General features: G+C 32.4%; 2 protein-coding genes across 2 annotated transcripts in view; both read right to left on the reverse strand.

Moving 5' to 3' along the window:
- Nucleotides 1-1,172: 1,172 nt before the first annotated feature.
- Nucleotides 1,173-21,767, reverse strand: LOC118205137 (techylectin-5A-like). Its single transcript, XM_035377425.2, has 6 exons — nucleotides 21,612-21,767; nucleotides 20,376-20,512; nucleotides 16,502-16,665; nucleotides 13,864-13,969; nucleotides 8,141-8,305; nucleotides 1,173-2,612 (listed from the first exon to the last, which is right to left on the reverse strand). Exons 1-6 carry the CDS (start codon nucleotides 21,623-21,625, stop codon nucleotides 2,359-2,361), a joined length of 840 nt encoding a protein of 279 aa, XP_035233316.1. The 5' UTR covers nucleotides 21,626-21,767; the 3' UTR covers nucleotides 1,173-2,358.
- The window catches only part of LOC146995032 (techylectin-5A-like), a 57,472-nt gene continuing 56,114 nt past the window's right edge, over nucleotides 21,689-23,046 (reverse strand). The window contains exon 6 of the mRNA XM_085825245.1: nucleotides 21,689-21,826. Within this exon, the coding sequence (XP_085681371.1) occupies nucleotides 21,765-21,826 (62 nt within the window). The 3' untranslated portion in view covers nucleotides 21,689-21,764. The remainder of the gene's footprint in view (nucleotides 21,827-23,046) is intronic.

Below are 23,046 nucleotides of genomic sequence, written 5' to 3' on the forward strand. Positions count from 1 at the left end.
ACCGCCAAAAAAAATCTGTAATAGTAGCAGAACGAAGTATAAGTGAGGAAACGGTAATTGTTATGGTGGAATGTGAACGAAGGACTTGAAGTGAACGAAGGACAAATTATGGTACTACTTGGACGATGGGATTGAGACTTTTAATTGTTTATTTGTATGTTTTATACTGGCTCTTTTTTCTTAACTAAAGATCAGTTAGTAATAGTTAATGAAAAGAGCCGAAGTACGCAGCATAATTCTTTCAACAATAAAGGCTTAATAGAGGAACTTTCAGACTTAAGTGCGGTATTTACATATTAACGAAACCCCCTTGGCGCAATATGGAGTTTTTTTACAGATGAAACGGTTAAAACTATCTGCTGGGTACAAGTTGGTGATTTTCATTACTTTTCCTAAATACATTACGAAACTACTTTTTTATCTTAAATCGGCAAATATTATGAATATATCAAAAGAAAACACATTTAAAAATTTTTAAATACACATTTTAATTATTAAATAAGGATTATATTAAACGTTAAAAAATAAAATTCTTACATTTTTTGTGAAATCTTTCTCTAATACTTTAGCGCTTTCCTTCTTCTCGTGTGGTCAGATATCGGTTTTCGCTTAAAAAAACGATCAAGAACTGCACAAATGCGGTATTTCTGCCCTCCTATCGACAAAATGCATTTCATAATTGTTCCATTTAGCGGTTTTTTGGTAAAATACTGTATTTTTCCCAGAATGTTTTAAGTAGTTTCGTCCATTATAACGAGTTCCAAAAATAATTATTTAAAATGAATTACTTTAAAATTTAATAATTTAATAAAATTTTAAAATTTAATAATTTAGTAATTTTTAATACTTTAAAATTAATTTTAAGGCAAAAAATATCCCGATTAATTAAAAAAAAGTTGGAGCTTGGAATACAACAAAAAGAACAAATTCGAAAAGGCCGAAGTTGCTTGACTGAGTGTTGTTATGAGTATGGTTTTTCTGAAGAACTGTTATACGCATACGTATTAGATTTAAGCACTTTCTGAAAATTTGGCGACTTCCACTAAGGTGGTTGTGGTGATATCTAAATGTCATATGTGCATGCTTGTCTCACTCTCATGATGTTTAAATGTCAAGCTCTACCATGAGGTTGTACGTTTATTTTCAGATGATCAGAGTACTAATAGACAACAAACGTAAAACATAAATTTTATTGTATAAAGAACAGTGTATTTCAAACATGCATTTTATTGAAAATTAATTAAAGGCTACATTTTAAAATGAATCAAGTTTTATGAATAAGTATTCATTTGTATGTAATATCTCATTTTAGCAAAAACTTTTCAAAATGAAAAGTTGGTATTTTACACATTATAAATTTTTTAAGACCAGATTTCAGATTATAAAACGAGGCTCTTTATTTTCCTAAAACTTATACTCTACTTTTAAACACGTCCCATGAAATAAACACGTCCCATTTTGTATATCCTAGAAATGTATTCAATAAATTTTTAAGATTTCTAATGTTAAATATCTGATTCATTTTACAGCAGTAATTTAACCACTTCATCGTTTCCCCTGAATCAGGCAGATGACAGTCAAACTCCTCGATTAGAAAACCTTGTCGCATAACGTTTTCCAACTACCTTCAGAATGCAGGGAAAATGAAAAGCGGTGATTGATTAACGGTGATTAATGGTCACTTTATCTACAGAGGGGCGTTGTGGCAGGATCATACTAAAAGCAGTTCACTTACAAAGGCAGGACATAACAATCCAATTCCGGTCTCCTGCTCTGGTATAGCAGAGGAACTACTGCTCGTTTGAAAGCGTGCTTTTAGGTGATCTTCTTTATTAATTTTCAGATAAAATATTAGAGAAGACAAAAGAAATTTTCTCCTGGGTAGAGAGAGTAGGCCGATTTCAAGGAGTGAATGGATGCTAAGAACTGGTGAAATGGGAAAAGAAACATTTATAAGCCAGTTTTAGACTCAAAACGTCTTTGAAGGGATTAAAAGGAAACCATTATTTTTATTTTGTAGAACGGTGAAGTGCTTAAGAAAGAGGAATATATATTTATGTCAGCTAGCAAACACAAAATTGAGTGGATGCAGCCATCATCTATTAGGATACAAATAATTACACTGAAAATGAAGATAAGTAGTAAGATTAAAGTATCTTGAATTAATATCTAGCACACTGTAAAGGAAAATTAACTCCATTTAAATAAATATTTTTCCTGGCGAATCATTTTGTTTCTGGCATTTGTGTAAAGTCCATCGACTTCTTATTGTATCTAATTCCATTACTTGATGCAAAATTTGCGAAACTGGATCGCATTTGTATGAATCCAGTAAAATTCATACGTCCAGAAATGTGCTTAAGGCTTTACGAAATTAAATGGCCTTATCATGATTTCAGTTGATTTCAAACTTTTACTTCCTCTGAAGTTATACCACGTGGTACCATTCTCACTGCTTCCTCGAATATACAGACCGTTAAGATTGGCGTAGCCGCAGTTGTAGTACCACCAACCTCCTCTTTGTTTCTCGGCGCAGTTTCCTGTGGTTATTTTATCATTCTTTTTGTCTCTTGTGGTAAATTTTTCCTTATCGTGAATTTTCATAGAATCACCTGAAGAATAAACAAAAAATAGTTAATATGAAAGACGACATAAAGAGAATTTTCTTCTTTGAAAGCAGATTAATATATTTTTAAATAAATTCATGTCATTTTAAAAATTGAAGAATACAACACTGTCCAAGGTGTCCGCCGAAAACATCGCGGAGAAAACAACGCACGGCGAAAACGTCGTAGAACAAAACATCGTGGGCAAAAAGAAAGCAATAAAAGAAAACATCGTAGTTCTAAAAAATCGTGGTACAAAATATCGTGGTAAAAATTAAAGTAAATTGTCGATTTGTTAGTTATGACGAAAGTCAGTTACATAATAGGTCAGTATAAGATTTCAAAAACGTATGTGTGCCATGTTATGGTCATGCAATAATTTGCGAGTACTTTATTTTTACTACGATATTTTCAATGACAATGTTTTTAAACTGCGAAGTTTTTGAACCGCTTTATTTTCGACCACTATATTTTGTATTACAATGTTTTTAGAACTGCGATGTTTTCGTTTTGCCTTCTTTTCGCCCACGATGTTTTGTATCACATTTTCGCTTTGCGTTGTTTTCTTCGCGATGTTTTTGACTGTAATCCTGTACGGAAAAATAAAACAGTTTGATCTCCAGCGCGAGAGACTGTTTATCAAAAATTCTAAGCCATCATGATTCATCTGGTTTTTTATTTTTAGCCTTTATTAAGGAAATTATTTCTCTAAAGTTAATTAAATTTATTGCATTAATAAAATTTGCAGTTCCTTTCTCCCATTCGTAGTGATATCTGATAATTATTTTGTTTAATTTTATGAACTTTCTTATTCTACTGCAAACATCTGCAAAACATTTTATGAAGATTCACTCAAGGCGATATTTAATTATTTAACTCTGCCTTATAAAAATATATGGCTCATTACTAAATTTATCCTACTATAATCTGTACATTAATGATTCATTTTGCTTTCATTTATTTTTATATACTTTATAAACAAAGACATTATTCTTTCTCGACTCAAGGGTTTCTCAATATAAAAATATATGAAGATTACAAATAATTTTAACCAAAGAATAGAAACATCTTATTGAATTGATCCACATATATATAAAGAAGTGTGCCCGTTTGTTCTTCTGTAATTCATATGAAACTACAGTTTTATTCGAATATTGATAAATGAAGGCACATTTGACCTTCAAAGCAAGAGGAAGGCTAGTGTCTACATAAGCCTTTCAACAAACCTTTCCATGGGGTCCACATTTTTTATACATTTATCAACCCAATTTTATTAACTTGTTATAAAAATATCAGCACGTTTACATTCTAATCGACGTTGTTTGCATGTTAGCCATTCAATACTGAACATTTATAAGTCTCCTGTTCTAATTTTAATACTTAACATAAAAGATTTTCTACTTCTATAAAAACCGCAAAGATTGCAAATAACGTTTTCAAATTTATTAAAATCTAGGTGCATAAAAATGTATAAATGATAATTATAACAGAAATGCTTACATTGTAAAACCTGGAAGATCACTGGAAGTTTCAATGGTATTTATGCAATGTGTGCCTAAAATCACTTTTCTGAGCCTGCGAACGCTGATATTTGTTTCCAAATTCAGTATAATTTTATTGAAAGATATGTTTTATAGTCTTACCCGTACGCTTCATGGCGGCCATAATAAGACTTACGTCACGTTGCTAACATTTCCTTGGCTTCAATTTTGTCATGTCATGCTTACTCCGTCTATTCTAAAATCAATGCAAGAAACTAAGGCGTATAAAAGATGTACGTTGCCACATGGCGAAACGAGTGTACCTGTTCCTCAAATTTAATAAACAAATTCAGCTATATAAAACAATTTTGTTGCTAATGGCCGAATTGCAGATATTTTCATCTTTTATGCGGTAATGCAGATATTTTCATCTTTTGTGCGGTAATGCAGATATTTTCATCTTTTGTGCGGTAATGTTGTCGTTCAGCAAAGAGTAAATTCTTTCATTTTACCTTCAAATTCATTTTTTATTAAACAACAAATTTAGCAATTTAAAAGCAATAAACGCACTTTAATTCATATTATTATTTATTGCCAGTTGGGAGAGAGAAATTACTTTAGCTGAATAAATTAATATCAATTATGTATCTAAAGGAGAGTGTACTTTTGTATTTGTTTATTTGCATGTATGTGATTAAAACAAATCTACGATTTTATTCCGATCCTGATCAAATTTTGCACACTTAGCCTTCAAAACAAGAAGAAGATCACTGTCTGCATAAGATTCGTGAAACCACTCCAGGGAGCACACACCTAGAGCGTATATATCAGAACTTTCGCTCACAACACTCGGCTTAACAACTGTTGCCTTCCCGCTATCAGTGGAAGTCATACATACTGAGCAAGGGATTTATAATTCCTTTTTTCACACACACACACACTAAAAAAAAAAAAAAAAAAAAAAAAAAAATTCTGAAAAATTTCGAATTTGAAATTCCATCGCTAATCTTATGCGTCACGTGACCATTATGTTTCCGCTATCAGTTCTTGTTAAACCTTTCGATATTCTTAAGAACTGTATAGAAATTTCCAAAATAATACAGAACTTTTAAAATAGAATTTAATTTCGCTTACTATCGGTCTTTTGCGAAAATTTCCAAAAAGGTGATGAAATCGGTCAATGTGGGTGGTGATCTTCCGACAGCTCATTTCCGAAAGGATATAATTGATAATAAAGCAACTATGACTTCTTACTAAAATCGTTACATTGCGCTGTATTAGTTCTACACTCTTTTCCAGTTTCCTTCGAGTTTATTAAAATTTTGCACAGCTCAGCTTGAGCCAAGATAATATGAAAATCAGTATCCGAGGTTCTAAAAGCGTTCCATCCCCCTAAATGAAGCCACTTCAGTCAGCGTGAAGCCCGGAAAGCAGCTATTAATAATGTATTTTGTATCAAAATTGTATTCTAGGTAACCGAATTATATATTATAAAGTCAATTTGGAGTTCTTTTAATGGAGTGGCAGAAAAAAAGAAATTCTTTGGGAAACCCTCGCTTTTTCATATTTAAAATTTGATTCTTTGTTTACTATTGTGTCACTTCTGAAATTCAAACGGAAGATTACGGTATTCCCCGCATGTATGTAGCCCATCGCACCGCATTTGCAGCAGATGTTTGAGCTTTTATTTGCACCAGAATCACATAGCGAACTGTAACTAATCGATTGCTTTAGTGACAGTTCCGAACCAGACTCCCTGTAGCAGCCATACTACTAATTTAAATCATCTCTATTAGCAACTTCGGTGGCGTGAAACCAGAGTTCATTGGAGGGTGAAGTGAAGATCTGTTATGCTCTCAGATCAAAGCCGTTTCTGTGATATAGAAGCATTGGACTTATATCAGAAATTATAGTCTGGGGAGCAATTTCCTATGACAGCAGGAGCCCTCTCATCATTATAAGATACTCCTTGACAGCAAATTAATACGCCAGACTGGTGATTTCATCCGTTGTGCAACCATTCTTCAATATTCCAGGGGGCATTTTCCAACAGTATAAATATAAAGCTCGTCCATACGAAGGTGCTATAAACCAACTTGTTCTACAGAGTGTGAACATTTTGCACTGACCTTCAAAATCGCCCAATATTTCTCCCACTGAACACACATGCGACATGATTGTACGATAAATCCAGCGTCATTCACAACCAGCATGGACCTCTGCTGATTTGACTGATCGATTGATTTGATTGATCGTTTTGGGATATCTCCCAAAACGACAAACGGCACCCGTACAACACAACGCATGTGCCTTTGCATGTTTGCATCCAACATCGTGATGACTATAGAGTTTATTATGTTTCAAATTTTCATACTTGAAATGGCTTTTCCCGTGCATACTTTAACCTGCGACTTAATTAAACAAATAAATATGTTACCTAAATAAATGGTTTCCCTCCATTCCCTTCCTCTGAACTGATTTCTTCAAGGTTTTGGGGTTTCATTTTCCATGAGTGTATATATGTATCAAATTCATCTAAAATCCTAGGTAGTTTTAAATATAGTTTTCGAAAAAATTCCTTTTCCAATTTCCATTTATTCGAAATGTATCAGCAGTTGAAAAATAAAGTAACAAGAACTGTATAGAGTGTAACAAGCATTCTGTAATTCAAATATCCCACCTAGATAGCAGCAAATGACCACAACATTCGAACGCCGCCCGTATACGGCAAAGTGTTGCAGCAGTGTAATGAAATATCAGTTATAAGATGTGTATGCTAAGGAAAACACGGTTAAAGTGAAGTGTGATGAATTTTCTGGATCTCGAGACAACCTCGTCAGTAAAGTTTCGTGAACAGCAAATTGAAGTTCATGTTGCAAATTATGTTGCGAACATTACAATATTTATCTTGCTGAAGCTCTGATTCCAGACAATATTCGCATTCGATTAGCAACATTGTTGATTAGCTCAACATCTCAGTGCCCTGTGTGCGCAAATCGTTCTTGATTATCTATAATCAAATAGCCGTGAGGGTAGTCACACTGTGTGTCCAAACCCATACCACATAATGTGTAATTTTATTTCAAAATAAAGATGTCATTTTAATTAAAACTCTAAACCAATGTCTTCTTTTCTGCACCGTTTTATCACAAACGATAAAACATGATTGCTATCATGTGATACCCGAGAAAAAATAAATATTTGTTTGCAAGATCGCGCCGCGGCAATGATCTAAATTAGTCAAAGATTTGTTTTTTCCCTTTATCACTAATAACGGAACCTTAAAATAATTATTTAATCTGAAATCATTAAGTGCCATGAAAGATCTTTTAAACTTAAATTATGAGAAATTTTCCCAGTGGTTTTTAAATTTCGCTAGTATCGATAAATTTTTGACGAAATTTGACAGAACTTAAGAGTGCAAACAAGTTGTTTTATTACAAAATTACGCTAATGAAATGAAGATATGTTGTATCTATGACCCAACAGTAGCAGAGTGGTAAGATCGCTGAGCACTGCTAATTCGAACTGCTTTGAAACCCCGCTAAACAGTTTGGCTGCATGAGGGTTGTTTGTGCTCTTTCCCTAAGTATAACATGCATATAGCCCTTCTTACTCAGATATCTCTCGTTCACTTTAAATTAATTTAAATGATTAATCACTGTTTCAGACACTTTTCTGATCTCTAACATATAAAAACCTTAATATTTTTCCGTAATAACAAATTTCTGCAAAATGCCGGTATTTTTTAATCTGACATTTTCAGTCTATTCCCCGTTCGAAATAATCAATCACGCCATTTTCCCCCTTTCATCATAGCATTAAAACATATTCCATCTTTTTTAATAATCTAAGTATCACCATAATATATATATATATATATATATTATTTGATGTGGACGTTAAGTACTTCGTTATTAAAAATCTGAAGGTAATTTTTTGATTTATATTTCAACACTGGGCTTTCAATTATCTATTAATGTACTAGAAACCAAATTTTATTTTTAAAAGGCCTAAAGCTAGATGTCTATCGAAATAAAGTGAACTTCTTACCAGCATCTCCATAATATCCGTCGATGTGTAAAAGATAGCTTTCGTCTTCCCTATCGATCCAAAACTTTTCATATACGGCATATGCTTTCACCTCTTCGAAATCAGTGAGATCAAAACGGACAGAATATAACTTCTGATTAGTCACAGCGTATATGTTTTCATTACCTAAATGAAAGATGTATATTTTATTTTAGATATTTTATTATATATATTTTGCCTATGTACACACACGCATACTAAACTGACTACCAATAAGTATTTGGACACCTGTGATAGAAAAGAAAAACTAACTTTATTCAAAATCAATAGTTGGTAGAGCCTCCACGAGAGGTAATTACAGCGTGGACCCTCCGGGGCATACTTTCCACAAGTCTTTGTATGACAGCTAGCGGTATTTTCTTCCACTCGGCTTGGAGAAGACATAGAAGTTCCTTCACCGATTTTTCACGGGTAGTGCACTCCTGAATTCAGCGATGCAACTCGTCCCAGAGGTTCTCGATAGGGTTCAGGTCTGGACTCTGGGCAGGCCAGTCCATTCGATGAACTCCATTGGCACCATACTAAGCCTTGGTTAACGTCGAAACAAGACAACTGGCATTGTCGCCCTGAAAGTAACAGGGGTCCAACCCGTAAAACTGCCACAACGTAGGAAGCACATTGTCATCCAAAATAGTGCAGTAGGCATCGGAGTTGAGCTTACCATGAAAGGGGACCAAGGGTCCCAGCCCATACCAGGAGAAACACCCCCAGACCATAATTCCACCTCCGCCGAACTTGACTGTTGGCGTAATGCATTCTGGCAGGAGACGTTCTCCAGGTAGACGCCAGACCCACATCCTGCCATCCGAACAGTAAAGGGTGAACCTTGATTCGTCACTCCAAAGAACCCGTTTCCACTGATCTACGGTCCAATTTCGATGTGCTTTGCACCACATTAACCGAGCAGCGCGGTTGGACTTTGTGATCAAAGGCTTAAGGGCAGCAGCACGACCATGAAAACCAAGCGGATGTGCTTCCTTACGGAAGGTATTCATTGAAACAATACTCCCGGATGCCTGTTGAAACTCCTCGCGGATGAGGGCCATCGGTTGGGTGCGGTTCTTCCGAATTTCTCTGGACAGCACTCGTCGGTCTCTATCTCCCAGTTTCGTTGGTCTGCCGAATCGGGGCACATTCCGACAATCAGCGCTCACCTTCCACTTCTTAATCACATAGGCCACTGTCGATTTTGGATACTTCAGATCGCTAGATATGTCTCTTAAGGATAGGCCACATTTGTGATACCCGATAATTATACCTTTCTCGAAATCAGAGAGCTCCGAACTGCGAGGCATCTTGCATGCGACTAAAGCCGATGCGGTTTCCTACACGATATATACCGGCGGAGTCCGTGACGTACTTAGGACCGCAGATATCGTGATTTGCATAGGTGTCCAAATACTTACTGGTAGTCAGTGTATATAAAAGTGCGTATTGTATTTCAGTATGCATCTTTATATGGCATATTTATATTATATATTTATACGATATTGCCATGTACATGGTATATGGCATATTTATATGGTAATACCATATTTATATGGTATTATTATTGTTCATATTTATACATACATCATATTAAATCCCGGATTCTCTAACAAATCCAATAAGCGGATGCGTTAAAACTGGCTACTATATGAGTTTCATGGGAATGAGAGGAATTAAAACCTAGAGAATAAATCCAACTTTAAAGCTGTATATATACGTACTTTGAAGCTTTGTAATAAAATTTTAAAATTAAACGAAATTAAATAATAAATAAATAATATTAAAAAACAAAGATGGATCTGTTCTTTTATTGTTCTACTTCACAGCATAAATCAAACTTAGCAGTAAAAATAAAAAATGAGCAAACAATGAGTAGTAAAATTTAAAAAAATCAACTCATGAAATTAATCGAAAACGTTACTGTATAATAAACAATGTTTCGGGTTCAAACGTTGTTAAACACTGATCGGCGAGTGTGTTTTTACTAAATACACCTTTTTTTTTTTTTCTTCAGCTTTTCTATTATAAGATATACTTTATTTTTTAGCGAATTTTCTCCTTTTTCAACTAATTTTATCGTCTGAAAATCTGGAGAGAAAAATCTTGAGAATAAACTAATTTTTGAAGAACGAAGTTCCATTAAGGACATAATAAAAGTATTCATAGATAAACTACGGGTAAATATCAAAATATTATTTCCTTAGAACAAACCTACATTCGAATCAGAATACACAGTAATATTAACATTATAATATCTGATCGTTAATGAGCCGTTGCCTGACAGGTATCTGACGGTAACTGAACTGGTGCGTGACTTAACTTGCTCAATTACCTTGTAAAGCATCAGATGAATGAATTGACCTCGGTTCCCAAAAGAGTCATCGGAGGAATGAAAAAAGACAGAGGGCGAGCAAAATGCCCAGACTTCAAAAGATCGAACTCATCAGCAGTATATAAGGTCATAATGAGCTAGAACGTAAATAATAGAAGTAAGGTGGAATCGTATGTTTGGAAAGTTTCTTAAGTGTGAGATCACTTGCCATGTCAGTGTAGCTTAATAAAGAAGTACAAAATAAGTAATAAATTCAACATAAAATAAAAGGTATAAAAGTCTAAAACAAAAATGCAAATATTAATTGAATACACTGTAAAAATAATCTAAGGAATACAATTTGCTAATAAATTGGTTCTCAGAGGGAAATCTCTATCAAATAAAAGAAGGGGAAAATTATGCGAATGTTTTAAAAATTTTCAGAACGTAGCGCAAAATTTTCAGAACGTTTCAAAACGCTAAAACGCTAGGAGAAAACATTCCTGAGGAAATAAGATATACATACAGAGGACGTTTTCGTTAGCAGTACTTGGCAAAATGTGGGAAATGCAATCCATATGACTGCTGCCAGCTGTAATTATAATAAAACTTGAATAGTTTCTGTATTTAGTGCAAGGTTCCTTTTTGCTGTATTCATCTTAATTTTTTATTTCCTTCCGCGAAGTAAAAAGGAAGTATTGTAAACGCGAAAAGTTTCACGCATCAATATTTAAAAAAAAATATCCATTTTGATCGCTATCGAATGCAATTTAACATCTGTACACACATCTGTACATCTGTACATAAGGACAGAATAAAAGACTCTCCCCCCCCCGAAAAAAAATTATAAAACTAATTTAGAATAAATTCTGAAGAAAAAAGTTTCACTGCGTCTGTGTGTACGTACGTATCTCGCATAACTCAAAAACGAGTAGCGTCAGAACTTTGAAATTTTATATATAGGACTGCTATAACATGTAGATGTGCACCTCGTACTTTGGTTGCAATCGGCTGCACCAAGAATATATAAATATATATACATATATCCCCTCTGTTACCGGCTTAGTGATCTCAGCTTACACTTATATGCTTGTAAATTGTGCATTTTTTGCTTTAAAAATGATTGAAATATGTTGTTCTTATCTTCCACTTAAGGTTTTCATAGGCTTTGGGAAATCTGCAAGCAATATTTGTAGAATTATCAACAAATTAAAAGTTATTTAAGTGCGACTAATGTTTGATTACCATGGTGGCCATGTTTGTTTATATTTGAAACAGCAGAATAGTGTATTTGTTGCCAATCTAGAGAAATTAAGCTTCGAAACGACAAAGATAACGCCTTCTTTTATTATTGCGAATTAAATCATGCTTAATCTATTCTGGAATATTTTCGAGGAAATAAGTGTTTAAGATTTACTTCGTAATTTTTAATATAGTTATTTTGAGTTTTTCTGTATTTTTGCCTTCTCGCGAAGTGAGAACTGAATTAATTGAATGAGAAATACTCAATCGTCTGTGAAAAACTGTTTATTTTTTGTTTTGTTTGCTTAATTTCTTTTATACATCGTTTTAGATTTATTGTAGTACTTGCATAAAACATGTGGAAATGATTAGATAATTCTTCAAATGATATAAATTTTGTGCATTCTGAGTTACAATATTAACGAAATGTAAATCTAGCACCAGAGTGTCTCTATGGTAAACAAATATAGTGAACTTTAAAGAGTGCATTTATTCTATTGTGATTTATGCGCTATCGACGAAGTAAATTTAATTTAATCCAATAAGTTTAAATGAATGCAAGGAAAAATGCACCTAATTTAATATTCCGTACAAGGAAGTCAAGTGGTGTACACATCAGATTTTTTTGTTATAGCGTTTGAAGCCCGGGGAGAATTGTGAATAACCGGTACATTAAGAGACCAATACTTTTTTAAAGGAGACAAAAGACATCTGCAAGATGGCTAGTCAGACACTTAATCACAGTTTTAACTTGGTGCTTCGGCTCAGCAAGAAATTATCCATAAAGCTTGTTCTATTCGTGAAGTGGATTTTCATCGAAGCTTTTCGCATTCACAAACACTTATATTCAGTACTTTTAAATATTTATAATATTATTATACATTAATTTTTCCGTTCCATTACTAATTTAGTCAACAGATAGGATTATATTCGTATTGAATTTGCTCCACTCATGATCATTACTTTCGATATAAATACGGTTGCCGTTCCTTCCATTTGCAGAATTTTACTTTTTTTGCCTTAGTAAGAGGGATCTTTGTCAGATCGCTTTTGAAACAGATATAATTTTACTCAAAATATATGTAAGATGACATCGTCCATTATAATCCGATGACGCGATAAGCTGTGAAAATAAATCTTTGACTTTCCCGATGATAGAAGTCAGACGATTTCTCATTAAGACGATGACGCGATTGAAAGACGTTTGCATGTAAAAGATGGCTGATTCTCTTCATATGCAAATAATCCCATCTATTTCTTTCTACACATGTAATCATTTTGTACTTTGTAGCAATTATTCGTGTTTCATTAAATATTCGAGTTATTCATAAGTCGGATTAGTGATTTCAAACCCCTAGACAGCCACATCGGAAGTAAGTTTACAGACATCATATTCCTAAACTGTAAGTACCGATCCTACGTATATGATTTATTAATTGCTATTTTGATTAATTTTAAGCTTTTGTTTACCTTATTCATGATTTTTGTCGCTATGGTCAGAAGATTCTCATTAATTTTTAACTTTCCTCTAATTAATTACCCAGTTCAAATTTTGTACACACATTTTGTTAATGACAGTGCGATACGGTGAAACGATTTTCAAAACTTCCTCTAAATTTTGTTTAATTTAATTTTTAAACAATTTTTAGCGAATATCACGAAGCAAGTAAAAATCTCAGAAATTTGCTGTTTCCAATTTTCAAATCAATTTGAATGAAAGTTTTATCGCTTGATTTTTTAGCGAATTTTTTCGATTCTTTGACGTAATGATTTTAAATTTTTAATGTATAAAATATATTAGTTATTAGATTTTGAACTTTTCACATAAACCAAGCTCTTAAATCAAGGTTTTTTAACACGTTTAACATTTTCTGATGCCTTTCCGCAATAGCGTCCAAAATAATTCGAAACCGAGTATTTTTATGTCAAGGAAAAGACGCTATTAATTGCGTTCAATTGAAAGGTGAAAAGAAGTCCATAAAACGAGTCAATGGTTCGAGCAATTCATAAATATTCCTTAAAGCTTTTTCTTCACTAAATATTGACAACAAATTTAGAAATGGTAAACTACCCAACTAAAAAAACGAGTTATTTTTATGAGTATAACTACTGTTAAAATTGTTTGAATAACTTTAATATTTACCGAACCAAAAATCTTCGTCTAATTTTCCAAATCCTTTCTTATATTCCTCCCAGTTCCTATAGAAGTAGTCTTCTTTCTTTGAAAAATTTCCCCTTCTTTGAATTACCTAAAATCACAATGCAAAGCAATTATTGTTAATAGAAACATTATGAACAATAATACTATTAATAAATATTTATACTTAAACTTCGTATGTTAATAGTAATATCTCATTAACTATTTGTCATCCTAAATTCATTTAAATTTCATACAAATAAACTCTATATTTGAATGGAATTCATAAAATCTGTTGTCGCATTTCGAGAACGGATGACACAACAGTCCTTCGTATTGAAGAACTGAAAAGTTTGAGTCATTTAGTTAGAAGTTTACAATTTAAAAAGTAAAGTAAAACTAAGAAAAAGGAAAACGTAATGATTGTAGTGCATCTATTGAATAAAATATAAACAAAAGAATGAAAACTTGTGGATTTTTTTAATATCAGAAACAGCTGGAATTTATTCAAAATCATGAAAGATGATAGATTTTGATGACATGATAAAAAGAAGATCAAGAACAGTGAATACATTAGCTGTAAAATTTTCCAATAATTTTGGGTAGTTGAGTAACTTTCTTTTATAGCTTTAGCATTTAAGAAAATAATTAATAATATATGAACTTGTAAGGAAAATTCATTAATTTGCCTTTTTTACTATAACATTCATTTTCCCAAAAATACATTTTACCACTATTTTAATTTGACTAGCATAGTGCATAAACAAGAGATATTAGATAATCCGCAAGTATTAAAATCTGAATTACGTTTTCTAGGAAATGAATAATACATTTCACTAATGAGAAGAATAAGATATAAACTATATTCTATCAAAATACTGTATTAAAGTCAGTTTCAACTTGAGATTGCATTTTGTTAAATTTCTATTTCAAGTTGAATGCTTCTCGTTCATTTGTAAAATTTATTCTTGCTTTACATTAAACATTCTATGAGATAGTAATTTTGTTTCAGTCAAAAAGTAGCATAATTATTATTTAAATAATTTTGGTTAGGCTGGCAAATTGAGCTGCGGTTTAAATACAACCGCACTACAGCATATTCACAGGCTCAGAAATTGCGATACACTCCTCATCTATTTATTAAACAAAAGTTTGATTGGTATGCAAAATTTGCATTCTGTCTTTGACAATTAGCTAAATTTTCTACGTCGCATATTTAGTCTCAGTAGATAAAGTTTAGTTTTTGTTATGTACATATGGGTTCGTAGTGGATTGTATGCACACGGAATCGATAATTGGTTGATGAAATTTATTTTTCCGAAAACAGTTTCCAGTTCTGGAACATTTCTCCACAAAAATACTCGTATAGTTCTTCTAAGTATACCACAGCCCAATCTATAGTTACCACTTCAAAGGCAATACAAAAAGCTTCAAATGCCTAAACTTGCACAGTGATCTCTCAGTATTCTGAACTCCCAATACTCGAGCTGAATTCTGGAATAAACTCTGAACTAAACTGAAAACTGAGGCTCTCTCCAGACTTATAGAGATTCCCCCGTCTTTTATAGTTTTTCCCCATGTTATATATTTTCCTTCGTATGTCCACTACTTTCAATTTCATGATATTGCTGGTAGGCACACACAGTTATTTATTTACATTTACGGTGACATAGAGATTGGACCAGTAACCATTACAAAGGGATTGAACCCAAATGTCTCCAAATGGTCTCTAAGTTTAATAACTTTTGGTGCTTTCTTCCCAAATTTTGCGCTAGAAATTATCACTCAAACTATCACCAGCTTGGTTCTTTGGCGAGAAACCCTCAATTTTTTATTCAATTTACTTCAATGTTAGCCTCAGTTTTCCGCAATGTTAAATGGAATATGGAGTTAAATGGACTTAATCCTATAATCATATTTTTCAGCAGCTTAATGAGGATGTTGCAATATTTTTGCGCAACTTTGTCATTTTTCTATACTTTTATTATTAATATATAGGAATTGGCAAAAAAACTGATAGCTTCGACACTAGTAAAATTAAAAGGCAATTCTACCAAAATCCATTACACCATCAGATAAAACTATCGGAAAAAAGTTTATGCTTATATTAAGACTTAATAAAAAAAGGTCTGCAATTATTCTAGGATAATAAAAAAATAGGAAATTGAAAAAAATGAATAAATATCCTTTTCTTTTGCATGGAAATAATGACATTTTTCTCTTAGTTGCAATTTATTAAAGTAATACGGCACATAATCGTAGAATTTTAGTATGGATTTCTGAATACGGGAAACTGCTGAATTTTCGTGTATAAAATTTAAACAGCAAATAGTATGCATACGAACATAACTTACTAAAAAATTGCTAAGATTTGTAAAAATAGTATACATGTTGTAGAGCGTAATATTGGCATCATGAAAAATAAGGCGAATAAATCCTTCCACGTTAAACTGTCTGCTTATATTAATTATTAGATTTTTCTAAAATCACAAACAAATAAACAAAAGGCTGTTAATGCATTAACTCATCTATTGTTAATATCCCCTCCATCGATTTCAAGAATATTATAATATTTTGAGTTATCATGTGTGATCTATTAAAAAATTTGTCAAAAATACTAGTTAAACATTTATAAAATATTTACCGTCCAGCCGCCACCGTCAATATCCATGTTGCAGTATGCTTTTACTGATTCGCAAGTCAAAACTCTACTCTTAGGCCAAATAGTGTACACTCCACTAGTGTTATGTCCATTCAATCGAATTTCTGCACAGTCCATAGGTCTGTCGAATACTTTTGGACATGGATCTGTTAAAATAAAAATGTTTTCATTTATACATTTTAATTTGATATAATTCCTGTAATAGATCTATGTATAAATAAATTCCAACGAAGTGGACTAATTTCCAATTCTAAGAGGTTTGTATGTTTGCAAAAATTCACTTGAATTCGAAATTAAAATTATTCTTAACAAATATTTGCATGTAAGAATCGCTGTATATACATCGATAGCCAATGTGCCAAAATTTACCACCATGAAGAACAAGGTATTGACAAATATAAGTATAAAGTATAAAGTACAATAGCAAATTAATAAAAGTTACAACCTGTTTGATTTGCCAAACGTGGAGTCTTATGAACATTGTGTCTTATGACCAAAGTGGTATTGTAAGGAGAATCCCCCTTCTGAGGTTTCACCTCGACTCCTTCGAGGGGTGGCAACTTTCACGGGACGGGGAGCGACTAACGGAACTGCGAGACAACTATGTTGTAGAGAGAATCAATATTCATCTGAATGTAAAATGTCGACCCATTCATATGCCATTTCAATGCACCATTGCAGTCGCATGCACGTGTGGTGCAAAATCAGCGGTAATCATAGACAGTAAAGGACGCCCTGCAAAGGTTCAGACAAAGTCGACTGGTAAACGCTCACACAGTTGTTCTAAAACGATTGTAATCCATGCCCTAGAATTACCGATGCTATTCTTCCAACAGTTACTGGATTACGGAGAACATGCTTGTTCTCCCATTCGGTGCTGTGAGGAGACTGGTGCACTTTTTCCGTTGGTCATCCGTGTTTCTTGTATCCATCTATTTCATATCCACATTAGTGTAGCTTAATTTTGTTCGACACAAGTATGTAAAGACTCCATCTTGTCCTACGGATTATCTCGACAGGATTACCAGTGGTCTCTATCAGCTGCAATTCTTCCTCTGTCAAACTCAGAAACGTGCACGAATTACTGTCGTGTTTTTCAACAAACCATTCTGAAGTTTCCCTGAAAATTTCCCCAATAGACATAATTTCGATCCTTAGAACAGCTTAGTTTTTTTCCATTTTATAGTATTTCTAGGTGGCGTTTCTGACGTATATGATCTGGAGTTGCATTGCAATAGTAAACATTTTCATGTCCTGTCGAGAACTGCTCATGAAGAAAATTTAAAGCTTTTTAGATACTTCCTTCATTGTGTTACATTTAGCGATTAATACTATAGTGGTATCATATAGGAAAGACTTTCGCATAAATCCATCTGGTCAAATTTTACCTCATATCTTTACTATAGCAACCTCAAACCAATTTTCGAAATATTAAACCTTTCATAAAATTCGCACTTTTGCAAATATTTAGACTGAACTGTTGGAGAACCGATAGATTTGCGTGTATGACAACAGGAGTCCCTAACTATACTGTTATTACATTATGAATGTAACAGTAAATTCAGTATAGCTGGTTAATGCACTGTTAATCTTAAAATTTCACATGAAGTAACCAAATGGACTATGCATCCGTGACCGAAAACTTGTATTAAATTAAATATATTTAACTATTAAACTATTTAAATATATTTATAAATGTGCATCACAGTTTTTACAATCAAACGAAACTGATAAGTAATATGACATTGCTGAACTTTAAGTAGATTCGGTAACGGAGTTGCATTTCATCAACTAAGTATTAATACTTAAATTACTTTAAAGTACACCCTTAGAGAATAATGTTTGCCATTTATCTCATGCAGTCATTTCAAGCTCTTAAATAATGATCGGAGAAGAATGCAGGAATAGACACCACACATCCGTAGGTATCTCAAAGGCCTTGTATGTGTTTGATAACATACGAATATCATGAATATTCCATGTAATAAATGTCTTCTTTCTCGAAATAATCACACATTAGGTTTGTCCAGTCCTCACCTTTGGTTTTGATTGAATTAAAAGTGTAGTATTCAGTTTCATTATTAGACTTGTTTCGTGTTCATTAGTGTCTTCAAATCTTCACACACAGATAAACATATCCCGTCGTAAATCTTTACTCATCTCTGAAAACTACTTAGGACCAATCAACTACTTTTTAATTTGTATGCTTACGAGTCCACCGGAAACTTATTTCTTTGCCTTTTATGCTTAAGAGAACTTAAACTGTTTATAACCGGACATACTGTCTGTTATGCATTAGCTTCACCGGTAATCTCACATTAATTTAATCTTTCATATTAACCTTTCAGTTAGGAATCATAACTTTAAGAATTGATACAGACATTTTCCATTGCGTTTTATTATTACTGAAATCGTATACAAGTACAACATTGAAAATCTTTTTATCTGGTAACACCGAATGAAGCAAGTCATGTCACAGTATTAAAAGCGAACTTATAACATGTCGTTGTCCAGCGGAACAAAACTTTGTGTTTGCATTGCCACGGGAATAACACGAATTGTTTTCATATATATATCAGCAGACAAACGGAGTTAAGGCGAGAATATGACGTGTTGAGATGAGAATTTCTCAACAAAAATTTTCTCATAAACAGTTTTGATAGTTTCTGAATCTATTTTGACTATCTTTTTGCCTGACAGCTGTGGGTACGAAGAGAATAAAGAACCCTTTTACCCGAAACGGATCGTAACATGGATTCAAAATGGATGTTTTCGTGACTTCTGTACTTACCTATCTAGCATAGCTCAAAAGGATTAGCCGCAGAGCGTCGAAATTTTGTGTATGGAACTGATATAACATCTAGTTGTGCATCTTCCATTTTTTTATTGCAGGCTACACTACCAATATGCCCATCCCCGTTACCCGGCTTAAAAATTTTCCCCCGATCTCAGTTTTTGCAAGCATTGATAGTAGTCGTATATTTCCAGTTATAGCAGTGTTTTAAATGAAGGAAATATTCATGTTTCGGCAATGCCCAGTTAAAAAAAATTAATTTTTTACAAATAAAGAAATCTAAACTTTATGCGGTCTCCCGCTGCCTATGCTTATTTAGGAACATTTTTTTTTTAGTCGTTATGGAAAAACAAGTCTTGGGATTATGTCAGCTATGAAGGCTAAGGGTACTAAAAGATATATCTATCGATGAGGAAAGAGCCTAGCGTTTTTTAATGCAGTTAAGTAACCAAGACAATAATTAAGGAATATGACTTCAGTAAGAAACATATGACAATAAGACCAGTTTTCGTATAATTGCATGCAATGCAAATTATTGTTTCGAGGCTCTTTCTAAGATATTGCAATTGTAAATACATTTATTGTAACGCTGTAGACAGACGTACATACTTAAGTGTGGTATTCATAACTATGCATTGCAATGAAAATACGCGTGTAATAGAGAAAGTATCTGTGGCAATATAAAAGAAATTGCTGAGTAGTTCAAATTTACTATTTGCATACTTGAAATAATTCGTGTCAAGGGTGGTTATGATCACAAACGCAAGTATTTTCTGTATAGTGATAGGGGCTCTAATCGTAGCTAATGCGTTGGCTGGAAATTTCGTGCTGTTCTTCAAGTGTATTTTAAATGCGGAAACTTTCACAAAAGCATTCCTTCCCTCTCAGTATTTTATCTTATTGAAGGAAATAAATAAACATCTAGTTAGTGAATAATATATCGTAGCAGAGTACTATTAGTAATTAAATTTTATTCATAAATCTTTGGCTGCTTTTTAAAATTCAGTTTCTTTGCAAATATTTTCTTGATCAATATATATAATTATAAAAGTATGAACTTACATGGACGATTTTCTTGCTTTGCTGGATACACAGCATTCTCTAAAATTTGGAAAAAATTTTTCTTTCCTTCCTTTGTATTTTCACAGAAACCTATTTCAGATTCTATGAAGAATACCATGCAAGTACACAACAACCACCTGTCAAAGAAAAAATTGATTAATTAAATCATTTTTCTTTCTGTTTGAAAATGATTAAATTTCAGAAACATTTCAAGTTCAAGAGCGATTTTTAAATAAATATTACTTATCGTTTGATGCATATAAGGAATATAACCATTTAGATTTGAATTTGCAAAGACGTAGACTTCAGCCTTACCTCCAAGAATCCACATCGCTGAAACAATCACAATGTCACTTAAAATCCGAAGCCAACCCCCAATATTTTCTTCTCAAAATCCGAAGTCAACGCCAATATTTTCTTTTACTTAAATAGCTTGTAGATGTGATGGGTACGTTTTATAAAGATAGTAATGAAATTTATAATTTGTTCATCATATTAACTAAGATTAACTTATGCAGCTTAAATTTTCTTGCACGCGTTTTAAAATATCGCGAATAAAAGTTGTTACATAATCCATTTAAAAATGATTTTACATATTTACTTTTGGAAATGCATAAAATGTTTTTATATAACTTCCTTAATCTTGATATTTTTTGATTTTTTAAATTTTTTCCCGTATGAATTTCTATTATCAAATCTTATCCCTGTTAGCCGTAAAGTATGCAGTTATGAATGTTGACATTTAAAGAACTGGCATAGATAATTTTATCGATACTATATCATGTATGAATTTTAATTAGTAGTGGTAATTTTACTAATTCAGCATTTTAAAAAATCCTACTAAAAAACTTTTTATAATCTAAGTTAAAATGTGTAAAAGAATTTGCAAACTATCAAAACTTATGTTCACTACGTAAGCAAACTTCGAACAGATGCAAAGGTAAATTAAACAACTGTGCAAAAAGAAACATAAATATTTCTGCGATTACGTAAATTAATTGCAGTTCAGTTTTATTTTACAAAATTTAATTTTATAAAACTTAAATAGCAAATAAAATATCAGCAAATCCTTAATAAAAAATTAATTATATCTAATTCTAAAACCTGGTCGTTTATTAGTAAAATCATTTTTAAGCAAAAATATTTTTATTTATGCAAAATATTTTTAAATTATCTTTTAACAGAAATTTACAGCATTCGTAATATTTAATTTTAAAAAGTGAATGGAAAACTTACGTATATCGAAGCATCGTGAATATATGATTTTCAGATCTGGCTGCACAGCTTTTTGTCAAGTAAGTCTGTTGATTAGTGCACTTAATTTATATGCATTTCAGATACCGGACTGATAAGCTCTAATAGATTAAAATATTCTTTCACAAAAGATATCTATGAAAGTAGATTTACGTGTCGAGTACTCGAAACATACTCCTCCACTTCAAAATCAGTTCCTGTAGATAATAAAGAAAAATGATATCATATGTTATTTACTTTTACTTCGATGCCTTTGTAAGCTTTACAGCTTTTAAAAGATTAATATTTGATCGTTATTGTAATTATTTTAGTATTTTGACTAAAATCCAGGAACTACTTTGTACATTTTAGCGTATTTTTAGTCAAGCATTTTGGAGGGGAAAATATTCTCCTTCACTATTTCATAAACGGTCCTCTATTTAAAACTGTTGTTGCTGTTATAGCAATAATTTTTAAAAAAATTTACTTCGTATTTTTAAAAAAAAAGAAGTTGAAGAAAAGGAAACAAAATGTAAGACTTTTGAATGACACATACTTTTGAAGTACCAAGGAGTTAAAATGTTACGAAGTGTCAATGTACACACAAATCGGAAGCACCATTTTTACGTAAAAAATATACCAAAATAATTCTAAAGGTGGTAAGAAAACTTAAAACGTCTGTGACTTATAAACATATTGAAAATAACGATGGAAAATTAGAAGAGCAGTTAAGCTCCTATAATGCTTGAAATAAATTTCACACTAACGTTAAATGCCATTATGTGGAATTAGAAAGTAATTCAAACATATAATATGAAAAATTGCAGCATTTTGATTAGATATTAGTTTATATGTCACAAGTGAGTAAATTTTGTGCATTGCAAATAAAATGTTATTTGTAATAGAAGAAGGTCTTTGTGTAGCAAAGCGGCAAATGTTCTCAAGTCTTTTTCAGTGATCATTGGGGCAATTCTTTTACCAGTGTATAAGGTATTTCTTCCACCTTCTTGGCGTGCCTTCGTGGTGTAATGGTTCAATTACGCTCAGCGCGTAAATTGAAAGGTCCGTGGTTCGTTTCTCGGCGAAGGCGTGGCTTTCATCTGTTTTGCTTCCAAAAAAGTATCTAATGTCTCTACAATTGTTCTGAAAAATAGCAAAGCTTCTGTTCTAAAAATCATTGCTTCTATTGAAAATGGTTTTAAATTCGGCAAAACTTCAGAAGTTACAATTTGTCGTTTAGTTACTCATAGCGTTTACTTTATAACAAATTTTTCATTTCTAATTTTAACAGAAGGAGAAGAATACCTTAGGTGGAATCGATTCTAAACAAAACAGCATTATTTTCAAAGCTGACAAGCACAGCTAGCTTGTTAGTATGGACAGAAAATGCATACTATACTGTTGAGTCACTAAATTGATAAAGGAATTATTACTAACT

Source organism: Stegodyphus dumicola, chromosome 10 (assembly GCF_044657685.1).
Source record: "Stegodyphus dumicola isolate Sdum_Otavi_A_Nest chromosome 10, ASM4465768v1".
In the NCBI taxonomy this organism is placed as follows: domain Eukaryota; kingdom Metazoa; phylum Arthropoda; class Arachnida; order Araneae; family Eresidae; genus Stegodyphus; species Stegodyphus dumicola.